Below are 12,809 nucleotides of genomic sequence, written 5' to 3' on the forward strand. Positions count from 1 at the left end.
TTTAATTTTCTTCATATAGACATGAAGAAGAGGAAAGATTGAGGAATAATCGATTTTTTTTTATTAAAAAAAATATATTATATCTTTACTATTTGATTTATTGAACAAAAGCACAAAATCCAATTAATTAGAATAGTTGGCTTCACAGATTGGTTAGATATGAATTTATTGAGTGCTAAATATTTGATGTGAATCGTATTGTAAATTGGTTCGTTTCATATAAATTCGAGATTCGGTGTAATAGGAATTAACTTAGAAACACAATTTCAATGTATGCTAGTAAGGCCTTTCTTCTCCATCTGTATGTTGTGTGTTGGATTAACGAAATATTGTAGAGGAAATTACTAAAATATTTATGCGTTTGGTTAATATTATTGAATTAGTAATTTTTTCTAAGTATTTAAGAAAATAATTATATATTTAATTTTGTAACAAAATGGGTATATGATGCATGAAAGTTGTGGAGGATAAAATTTGTAAGTTATCAGATGAAAACACGTGTCACCTAAAGATTCAAGTCGACCCATAGGATCCAATTTCTTTAACACGTGTTTGAGATTTGGAATGGTTCAATTTCTTTGAACCAATTTACATTTATTAAAAATTTATCTATAAATATGTATAATTTTTTTTTTCCTTAAATTAATTTATTTTCATAGAAAAATTACATTCACAAAAACCAGAGTTCGTGATCTAATCGATTTTAAAACAAAATCCGGTCTAATCTGGTCAGACCACTGGTTCGGTTCGATCGGATTTTATAACAATGGCATTATTAATGTTTCTTTTTACTGGTGAGTTGTCAAATGTTTGTGCTATACGTGCGAATGATCAAATGTCGTGCGTGGCCACGAGCCCACGACCACGAGAATGTGAGGGGGTTCGAAGAGTAAATTACGTTGTCGACGGAGGACATTTTTGTCATTTACTTACATTCCTTGTAATCTATGTCACACTCAAATTCGCTTGAAAGTTGAAACCTACCTCTCTCTCTCTCATCGATTAAATAACTGTAAAGTATAGTATCAAACGACGATTGACACATAGTGTCAAACATACGGCTGATATGAAACACTTACCCTAAAGATTTCGCTTGACTAATCTCTAGGAAATAAGGACTGCACGTTAGACTTATACCTCAAATTTCGTTTGAGATTAAAAAAATCTGAGAAAAAAATAAAAAATTAGAAACACGGATGTAACGCCACAAAGCCAAGCTGGTCGCCCTAAATTATGTATATTTTCTCCAAATGGCATAAATATGGGTCCCTTATCCTTTAATCTGTCCAACGGTTACTTTTGTTGCTTTTAAAGAACCAAAAAAAAAAATGGGTTTTTTCCACAGTTCTTAGTTTGTCAAATTTTTTTTCTAGTTTCACTCATCAAAGAAGAAGAGGAAGAAACAAGAAGAAGAAGAGATGGATTTCAGTTCATTTTTGACATCTCTTGGAACATCATTTTTAATATTTGTGATTTTGGTGTTGGTGTTCACTTGGCTTTCAAGGAAGCCTTCAAACTATGTGATTTACTACCCAAATAGGATTCTCAAAGGGTTGGATCCAATTGAGGGTTCAAGGAGTAGAAGGGCATTTGGTTGGATTACCGAGTCTCTGAGTTCCACAGAAGCTGATGTCATCAACATGTCTGGGGTTGACACTGCTGTCCACTTCGTCTTCTTGAGCACTGGTTAGTGTTTGAGATTTCTCTCTCTCTCTGCCCCCCTCCCTTTTTTTTGGTTAATTTTTTTTTTAGTAAATAGTTATTGGTATTCTGGCTATAGATTATGTATGGGTTTTGTGGAAATTTGGGTTTGTTTTCTTACTTTCCTTTTTTGTTGAAATTTTGTTTCTTCTTAGATTATATAGTGTTTGAGAATTTTATTTCCTTTCTTTTTTGGGGATATGTTTTTATTTATTTTTAGAGTGTTTTTATGGTAGCTTGTTTGGTTAATTTTTTTATTAAATAATTATGGGTATTTTGGCTAGATTATGTAAGGTTTTTTTTTATTTATTTATAGGAATTTTGGATTTGTTTTCTTACTTCTCTTTTTCGAAGAAATTTTGTTTCCTTTGAGATTATGTAGTGTTTGACATTTATCTTTTGGGGTTAGAAAGTTTTAATGGTGAGTTTGGCTTACTTGGAGCTTGTTTGGTTACTTTTTTCACCAAGTAATAATGGGTATTTGGCTAGATTATGTTTGTGTTTTGTGGAATTTTGGGTTTGTTTTCTTACTCTTCTTCCTCAAAGAAATTTTGTTACTTTTGGCATTAAATTTTGAGGATGAATGAGAAGTTTTGATGACATTTTAAGAGGGTTCTGTAACTATTTTTCTTCTCTCTGTTATATTGATTTATGGGTTAGGATGGATTTTTAGTGAATTTGTTTTCTTTGTGCCTTTTGTTTGGTTGGTTGGCTATCTCAAGGACTCAGGTGGTTTTCATAATGTTATTTATTATTTTTTATTGCTTTATTTATTTATTATTTTTAGCGTCTCTTTCCAATTCCCCTTACTAAACCAATGATTTACTTAAAAAATGGAATGATTTGGGGCTGGGGACTACATTTTTAAAAAAAAATTCTTCAAATTTGTGATAATTTCTGTATTTATCTTACGTTTCCCTTGCATCTCTTTCAGAGGTTTTCAACAGTGCATATTTTTTTTCTCTCTCTAACTTGGGCTGAATTTTCTTTTGTTTTTATACCCAACACCAACAAAAATTGCAGAAACTCATGTCGTTACGAAGATTTAGAACTTCACCATATTTGAAGAGAGCTATTGTTGGAACCAAACAATCCAAATAAGGCTCTATGATGCCTTTTCGTCTCATTTTTCCTCATATAGCAACTAGTTCCATAATCATTGGGTGCTCGAAAACTGTATATTTTTAAACCTTCGGGTGATATTTGGCTGCAAAAATCCCTATATTCGAATTGAATTATTTTTTTTGTAATTTATTATAAACCCAACTCTAACAATGTGCGAGAGACTGTTGAATTGCATGTTCTTGGGGAAGTTTACAACTATAACTGATAATACAGGTGACCTTCAACAATGCTTATGAGCACCAATAGAGGAATTAACTATGATATTAAGATGACACATCAGTTTTTCATTTGTACGGATGTTCATGTCAAATGTCTCCTCTATTTGATAATTCTGCTTTGTACCATGTAGTCCATGATTTTGTTAAGTGCTTGGAGTGACCATAGTCACCAAAGTCTGACTTATTGAAAAAGTCGCGATTACGTGAATTTTTTCTTCACCGATTTAATCAACTTAATTGCGACTTTTTAATAAGATACGACTTTTACAAACTTTGCGATTCAATCACGAAATTTGCAATTTAATTAGGAAAAAATTAAATATGATATTGCGCACTAATAAGAGAATATGACCTTGATGAAGATGATGGTGAGCATTTTACCAATAAAACATAGGATAATAATGATGTGAATGAAGATGACATTGATGGATCCTAACTCGGACTTATGATTGTTATCTTTTATATTTTGAACAATATAAATCTTGACTATATTGTGGACCTATGATTACTTCTTGTGCCTGTATGGATGGAATCAATATGGGGTTTGGTAATATATTATTAAAGTTCAATATGGTATTTAATGATATAACATGAGAATACCACTTACGAGGAACAATTACAGAGTCCTAACCCCAACTTGCCAACTTGTTCCCGAACGACGATTTGGTGACTATGGGAGTGACCTCTGATGCACAGTAAATGAATCATGCCTTAGAATTTCTGAATACTTTTGAGTGATACAAAACATTTATATTTGATTCGCCAATCATGGGATCCTAAATACATGCTTATTAAGTTAGAAATTTTATTTTGTATTGGATAGTAATAAGGTTTATGGCATACTTAGATTGTCATTTTATGTAACTTTAATTGCTTTTACACTTTTCAGTTTTGGGGATATTGGTTTTATCTGGTCTTATTCTGCTACCTGTACTTCTTCCGGTTTCTGCAACTGAGAAAATCCTGACGTCAAAATTGGATACCACCAGCAATGGGACCTTCAACGAACTTGACAAGATATCCATGGCACACGTGAATGTAAGACATATGTCTTTCTCCTTCCATTTGTTTTGCCATCTTTCTTTCTTTCTTTTTGAGAGCTACTATATTGGCACCCCAACTGTTACTTTTTCACCTTAATTTCTTAAATTACTTATCACACCCCAATTAATGATTAAAACTCACTCTTCAAACATTACGAAGGTTTCACTCAAACTATAATCTCAACATAACAAAAAATTATTACACTCGTTCGAACAATTTCAGTAATTGTTTACAACTATGATTAAGCTCATATCAAATCCTAAACCAAAAAAAAAAAAAAATGATAGAGTTTCTATTGGCACCTCAAGTTTTACTTATTCTCAACCATTCACTTATTTTCTTTACTTTTAATTGGGGTGTAAAAAGTAAGTTGTGGTGCCAATATCAGCAAATTTTTTTTTTTTTTTTTTGGGGTGACTTCGCATTATTTCTATTGGTATGTATTGGCGAATGGTGGTTTGTCCGAATCCTAGATGCAAGAATCTTCTACTGGAATGCCTATCCCACTTATGGTCATAAAATAGTTTGGTTTTTCGGTTTACTATGTCTTTAATGATTTCAACATGGAGTTGGGCTTCTTGGCACTTCGGTAACTAAGGTCCAAATACTGATGGCAACCAAATATTCAAACAACTGAATGCTTAATCGGGGAAATCCTCCAGTGTTTTGAGAATTTTTTATATTCATTAAAATAAAATGCTCATTTAGTTTCCCAAACCGTTGATATCATTATCCATGGTGGGTAATGGCCATAAAGTACGCGTCTCACTCGAGAAAGGTTGGGACACCATGATTGTGTATCTATTCATTTTGTTGAAACTTGCAAGACACCTTATTGCTGGTAGCTTTCCCTATGTTTTTGTTTGTTAATTTGGTATTTTAATGTTATTATCATTATGTGTTTGTTTATCTGATCTACTTGCATGTATTTCAGCAAAAAAGTATGAGGCTGTGGGCATTCCTGATGGCTACGTACTGGGTTACTTTTGTTACATTTTACCTATTATGGAAAGCCTACAAGCATGTTTCCAATCTGAGAGGTACAACTCTAAGTGCTCCAGGAGTCAAACCTGAGCAATTTGCCGTTCTAGTTAGAGATATACCTCCTATTCCTCAAGGGCAAACCCGAAAAGAACAAGTTGATTCATATTTCAAAACAATCCATACGGAAACGTTTTGCAAATCAATGATTGTCACAAATCACAAAGAGGTCTGTTCTTAGTCTTCTTTCTCTTTAAATATTGTTATTTACATATTTATGGGTCAAGTCCATTTGTTGAAGAAAATAGTATATGAATTGCTATTGACTCAAAAAGTAATTGTTCTGAATTTTTATTTATTTTTGATAAATAAAAAGTAATTGTTCTGATAATTAAGAAAAGATAAGAAAGCAATGAAAAAAAGAAAGAAATAAGGAATAAAAAATCAGTTTCAAATGGTGTGATTTATCGTTTCTTCTTCTTCTTCTCTCTTTCCAATTTCCTTTCCTTTGCATTTGCACTGAGATGTTCACGGTTTACTATATTACAAATATAAATAAAAGAAAAAGTTGATTGCCATTTAAATTCTGCTTCATCGGCTTGAGTTTAGTAATTGTATGTGTAATGAAATAGTTGTATACATTTGCTGGTGTCTGTAATTTTATATATAGAGTTGGTGAATTGGTCTATTTTTTCCCGCAGTTCTGACACCCGTTGACGGAGCACACATGTAGATAATGTTAGATAAGCCAACCCAATGCCGCCCTTGCTACATATTTACACTCTGAAAGTTGACTTGAAGTTGAAAAATTGGACTTGTTCCAATTACATCGTTACTTTAGGTCAACATTTCATTTGGATAATATTGTCATAATAGTGGTATTTGACGTCATCGTCAACATGGAGGCCAACTTATAGTAATGTTGGATTCTTCAACATGATCTCCAATGTGTTCAAGAAATGACTATAAATTTAGGCACACATAACACATGCAAGTAATAATCTTTGAAATTCCAATGTGTCCTAATTAATCGGTGCCCACCAAATTAGTTTCAACTCGTTCGAGTTGACTTGGACTTGTCTATGTTTTAAACCATGCATGTACCTGGATTCCAGCCCCAAGGGGTTGGCCTAGTGGCAAGCCGAACCTTGATAAGCTCCTTAGGAAAAGGAGGTTAAGTGTTTGAAACCCCACGAAGCTATGAATTTCTTGTGGCCACTCCATAGGAAGAGGAGGTCAAGTGTTTGAAACCCCACGAAGCTATGAATTTCTTGTGGCCACCCTCCAGGGTCTGGTTAACCCTCAAGTCAACCTGCTGCACGTAGGTCTTTCCGAGGGGGCGTTGTGTGTGACCGCGGGATTTAGACCCACCCGAAGGTGGGGATAACCCACGATATCAAAAAATAAAATAAAATATACCTGGATTCCAATATAGAAAATGTGGATCTGAAATATAATGGATGAGGAACAGGATTCATTTAGTTTACCTTCAATATTTTCCTTTTCTTTTTGTTATTTATTTATTTTACTTTGCTCGACTTACATCTTCATTTCTTTGATTTAAGGGTGAATTACTATTTCGTGAGCTGAAAATGAGTTATTTACGATTCCGGCTCACTGTTCATTTTAATTACCAAAAAATGAACAATTGTGTTTTTGTTAAAAAAAAAGTTCAGAACGAAGTGACTATTTTGCAGGTTTGATTTTCACTTTAAACCTGCGAAATAGTCACTTTAAAAACCTCCAAATTCGTTATCGTTCACGTTTTGGTAGTTAAAATGAACAGTGAGCTGGAATCGTAAATTCATCAAAAGTTGATCACTTTGTCATAAATATCTCTTGATTTAATTTACACAGGTTAAAAAAATTTGGAAAGAGTTGGAAGGGTACAAAAAGAAGCTTGCCCATGCCGAAGCCATATATGCAGCCTCAAAAGCAACAGGCAAACCAGAAGGAACAAAACCCACAAACAAAATTGGCTTCCTTGGTCTCATAGGCAAAAAAGTAGACACGATAGATTACTGCAATGAGAAGATCAACGAACTTATCCCAAAATTAGAATCTGAACAGAAAATCACAATCAGAGAAAAACAAGAAGCTGCGGCTCTCGTCTTCTTCAACACTAGGTTGGCTGCGGCCTCTGCAGCTCAGTCTATCCATGCCTCGATGCTTGACACATGGACGGTGTCAGAAGCTCCCGAACCACGCCAACTAATATGGAGCAATCTTCGAAAGAAGTTCTTTGAAAGGCAGATAAGGCAATATATCGTGTATGCCATAGTGGCTTTGACCATATTCTTCTACATGATTCCAATTGGGTTTATCTCAGCGTTCACGACTCTAGAGAATCTGAAGAAGCTTCTCCCATTCTTGAAGCCAGTTGTGAACCAACCAGAAGTTAAAACAGTGTTGGAAGCTTACCTTCCTCAGATCGCACTCCTTGTTTTCTTAGCTTTGCTTCCAAAGTTTCTTATGTTCTTATCCAAAGCTGAGGGGATCCCTTCGGAGAGCCATGTGGCAAGAGCAACATCTGGAAAATATTTCTATTTCACAATTTTGAATGTTTTTATTGGAGTTACAATAGGTGGAACCCTGTTCAGTACGTTCAAGTCCATCCAAAAGAAGCCAGACTTGATCATATCTTTGCTTGGTAAACATCTTCCATTAAATGCAACCTTCTTCCTTACCTTTGTGGCGCTGAAGTAAGTTTTCTAGTACTCTTTTTTCCTTATTGTGTTTTTTTTCTTCTTTTTTTATATTTCAGAGTGAGTTTCGATTTTTTCTCATCTAACCATATATATATTTGCACCCTGAGGCATAGTCACCAAGTCAGGGTTTAGGAATAAGTTGACGAGGGAAAATTTTGAAAACTAATGTAAAATCGGGAAACAATCGGAAAAAATCATGCTAGGGTTAAGACCATGTAATTGTTCCCACTAGGTGGTGTTCTCATATTAAAGGTTTATATTATTCAAAATATAAAAAGACAACAATCAGGGGTGTAAAGTTAAGACTCATCAATTGGTCAAATCAATGTCATCTTCATTATCCAACACTTCATTGGTGGTCATCTTCTTAACTAGTGCATCAAGGACATCATTTATACTATTTTTTTTATTTAATCACAAAGTTAGTGATTTAATCATAAGATTCATTAAAGTCGAAACTTAATAAAAAGTCGCGATTAAATCAGTGAATGAAAATGTCATGATTTAATTGCAACCTTTCAATAGTCATAGATTTTGGTTACTATGCCCAGAGGAGTCTGATAATTAAATAGCCCCTATAATAATTTTTTTGAGCAAACATGGTTTCACAGTTTATAATTAACATTCTCTTATATTTATTAACTAATATTCTTTTTAGGAAATTTTTGTTTCAAATTTTAGCTTCTCTGCATCTACTGTTGTCTTTACAAGGGTGATACATATGGTCCTAATGAGGTGGACCATATAGAGAAAACTGTATTGGGTGACATACACAACAAATACTACAATTTTAACTGTAAATATGTATCCACACCATATTTTGGTCCCTTGTCCTTGCCAGATTAAAGCAAGGGGTTCGGATCAACCAGCTTATAAACCTAGGACTGATCGATCATAATTATATGTTATATTTAATTGTTTTTTTAAAAAACATTAAATAAATATAACAATTTAATATGGCTATATACTATAATAATGCTAGATGGGTGATTATTGCATACAAGAATCCAGATTAAATAAATTTTTAATTACAAAAGTACCCTTGTAAAATAAAATAATAATATTATTTTATATAAAAAAATGTTGACATGTTAATGACTTGTCTGAGTAATTAACTCTATTTGATGGACATCCAAGTTGAGCTGAGTTTACGAGTAAATAAAAATAGTTGATAATAACTATTTGTCAAAAATATTTGGATTTCAGATTCTTTGTTGGGTATGGGCTCGAGCTGTCCCGTTTGGTTCCTCTGATTATTTATCATCTGAAGAGAAGGTATCTTTGTAAAACCGAAGCCGAGTTGAAAGAAGCCTGGGCTCCTGGAAATCTCAGTTATTCAACTAGGGTTCCCAATGACATGTTGATTGTTACTATTGTCCTTTGTTACTCCGTAATTGCTCCAATAATTATTCCCTTTGGCGTGGTTTACTTTGGCCTCGGATGGCTTATTCTTCGGAATCAGGTATAGTATACACACACTTTGGGCATGAACTTATTAGGAGAAAATCATAATTTTTTTATTTTTTGCGTTGGCATAATTAGAAGAAATGATTTCACAAAGGAAATTAGTTCTGTTTTCTCTTTTTTTTTTTTTTGTTGTTGATATTTTTCTCTTTATAGGCTCTCAAAGTTTATGTTCCATCGTACGAGAGCTACGGACGGATGTGGCCCCACATTCACACACGAATTCTTGCATCTCTGATCATCTATCAAATTACAATGATTGGCTATTTCCTTATCAAAGAATTCTACTACGCACCTATTATGGTACCCCTTCCCATATTATCTTTGATCTTCGCCTTTGTTTGTAACAAAAAGTTCTACAACGCCTTTCGATGCACCCCTCTTGACGTTGCTTCCAGGGAATTGAAGGAGACCCATAATATGGAATCTATTTACAAGGCCTACATCCCACCTTACTTGAGCAATGAAAAGTTTGACGATGACGTTGATCATCTTAAAGACGCTCAATCTCAAGTTTAGAAAACAAGATTATGATAAGTTTGATGTAAATTCTGTGTTCTTTGTGTAGAGCTTGCAGAATTCCACGTACTTATTTTCAGTAATCTATCTTAGGAAGAACTTTGTGTTGTATGTAATTGTGTATTTTCAGGTCTAATTGTGTGTAATTATGTATTTCTGTAGTTTTCTTTTCTTTTTTAAGAGTTAGAAACTTTTACTTGGCTTATTAGTTTCTTTATGTTTGATAATGATTAACAGTAGGGTATTTGATGTGTGGTTTTAAAACTTGTTTTGATGTTTTGTCTTGTCCATGAATGAGACCTTGATTTATTTGAGTCGTCTAGGACGACATATTAAAAAATGCCTTAGTGGACAGAAAACCATGTCTTTGAGACAACTTGTCAACTCGTGACATTTAAAATCATGATTTGATGAACAGTATCTGCAACTTTAATTCAAGACATTTAACCCAACACCAAGTTAGCATATGGAGATTGTTCTTGAGAAATAAACAAGATTCTTAGCTACATTTTTTTTCCTTGATTCATGTAATATGCTTATGGTTGTGTAAGACGTAGCAAGATCGAACAAAAATAAAGAAGAAGAAATCACACAGAACATAAGATTTACGTGGTTCGGCAAATTGCCCATGTTCACAGAGGAGAGGGAGAAAAATCATTATTGGCGATAAAGATTACAAAATTGCAACTCACTCACTCAGCCACAAGGAATAATCAGAGAGGAAAAACCTTTAGGGTGAGTCTACTGCGCTTCAGAAAAGGTCCCTTTTGGTACTGTTTTGCCTCTTGAATCCTAAGTCCAATAAGAATACTAGACATTTTACATAAGAAAAATGTAAAATAAATACTCGGGTGGTTCGGCAAATTGCCTTTGTTCACAAAGGAGAGGGAGAAAAATCCACTATTGACGATAAAGATTACAAACTTGCAACTCACTCAGCCGCAAGGCACGTCACTGAGAAAAATACCATCAAAATCCTAACCCTTTGGGGCGAGCCCACTTGGCTTCAGAAAAGGTCCTGTTTGATATTGTTTTGCCAATTGCTAATGGGGGGGGGGGGGGGGGGGGGAGCGAGCCCACTCCACTGCAACCTGGGCAGGTTGGAGGGTGAACCCAGGCTCAATCCAAGTTGTAGAACCCTCATCCTGAGCTCAAGTCAACCAAACCATCGGGGCTTAGCTCACAAACCCAAGCTTGATCTTCTAAAATTAGGTTGGAGTCGGGTTAGTCCGAGTTAGGTAATCTTGGGTGGGTTGGACGGTTTGCTCATTGAATATCCCTAATTTCATTTTAAAAAATAAATAAATTCTATATCTTAATAACAAAAAAATACATCAAAATAAAAACACTGGTTAATAAAATCACGTACAACTTCCAAGTCCAATATTGAGATGATATTTAGACAAATCATGCTTAATCAAAGCCCACATTAATAATATCCAATTGTCCACAAAACAATAAGAATAAGATGGAATCAAAAAAGGAAAAGGATAATTAGTATTAAAATAATTGTATATTAGCATATAGGCATCGAGTTCGGGTTGAGATCTTATAACCCAAGCTCAACTTGTTCGGGTTGAGCTTGGGCCAGCCCGCCCAGGTTGCAGCCCTACTAGTAGACATCTCCAACAACTTCTTTCAAAAGAATAAGGAAAATGCAAAAGAAATACATGGAGAACCCCACCTCATTTGGAAGAATATCACGCAACATAAACTTAATGATGTAATTCTCTCCATTCTAAATGCAAATAAGAGCTTCTATTGCCACACCACTTTTTCTAACGCCACTCCAAATGCATGCAAATTATTTGGGCATTTATATATTAATTGGTGTGGTGTTAGCAAATATTGGTGTGGCAATATAATGCCTCATACAAATTCCTTCCAAAATTGATGCTCAAATTGAATCGATGAATTGGAGTAAAAGTTATATAAATATATGAGTTTTTATAATATGACCCCCCCCCCCCTCTGACACATGTCCCCATCACAGAATCGAAGATCATTTGTTTCAGGATATACATAATCATAAATCTTTTTCATGTGTGTTATGAAGCAATTGATCGTCTGTTATGTGATGGGGGCATCAGAAAATCATTACTATATATATATATATTTAAAAAAAGAAGAAGTAAAGAGGTTAAAGAGTTTGAAGATTGACAGGTTTTTGGGAGAAAACTCAAGGGTATTAAATGCTAGAGGATGAAGATGAGGGCATTAGGTTGTTAAGCACTTGTCTATACGATAAGACCGGGTGAAAAATTATCGGTAGTTTGAAAACTCAGGGTCATCTCAAATATTCAACAAAAATGTGGAGGGTTATGTCAAAATCACCAAAAATTAAACTCTAAAGATACTCCATTTTAACCCGATCCAAGTATTTATCATTATTTTTATCGGTGTATGTGCACTTTCAATTTTTGTGAAGTTGATTCCATTTTAAATTTGTTTTATTATCCAAATTTATATCATATACAGTAAATACCCTGTGTCATTCCAGCATTTTCCAATTATTAATCGTACCATCCAATCGATGAAAAAAAGTCTACCCCTGTGGGGCCTTTTATTGGGTAAAATGAAGTAGGGCTACGTACCCAAAAGAGTGCACATTCCCGGTTGTACTGGTGGCAAACAAGTTTGATCCACATGAGTTTTAAAACATCTTTTTATTATTTATTTATTTATTTTATGAGGTGGCTGTCCAAGCTAAGGGGGACGGAACTGCCAAGGCATATGGGTCCCTCCCCGGGGCATGTGCAACACCCGTACTTCACATGCACCAGGTAAATGAGGGTCTATCCTTGAGGAAATACTATTCATACTAGGTATCGAATTCACAACTGATAGACTCTGACCGCTATTAGATCCTACATTGCCATGGAGCCACTCCTTGGGATTTTTGAAACATTCTTAAATACACAACTCTTGCTATCTAATTGTTGAGGTTCTTAGGGTTTGTATGTGTGGATATGAAAAAAAATAAAATCCAAAATAATGCATTTTCAGATTATTTTGGGATATACTTTCTCTAAAAAATAGTTTTACAAAA

The 12,809-nt window shown here is 34.2% G+C and overlaps 1 protein-coding gene across 1 annotated transcript; it reads left to right on the forward strand.

Annotated features, from left to right (window-relative positions):
* The first annotated feature begins 1,328 nt into the window (after positions 1-1,328).
* Positions 1,329-9,965, forward strand: ERD4 (Early-responsive to dehydration stress protein (ERD4)). Its single transcript, XM_086458204.1, has 6 exons — positions 1,329-1,686; positions 3,934-4,082; positions 5,023-5,298; positions 6,927-7,771; positions 8,984-9,239; positions 9,398-9,965. The coding sequence occupies exons 1-6, from the start codon at positions 1,419-1,421 to the stop codon at positions 9,758-9,760; spliced, it is 2,157 nt and encodes a 718-aa protein (XP_086314330.1). The 5' UTR covers positions 1,329-1,418; the 3' UTR covers positions 9,761-9,965.
* The last annotated feature ends 2,844 nt before the right edge of the window (positions 9,966-12,809 follow it).

The sequence above is a fragment of the Akebia trifoliata genome, chromosome 11 (genome assembly GCF_017979445.1).
Source record: "Akebia trifoliata isolate Shusen 1 chromosome 11, ASM1797944v1, whole genome shotgun sequence".
NCBI lineage: Eukaryota > Viridiplantae > Streptophyta > Magnoliopsida > Ranunculales > Lardizabalaceae > Akebia > Akebia trifoliata.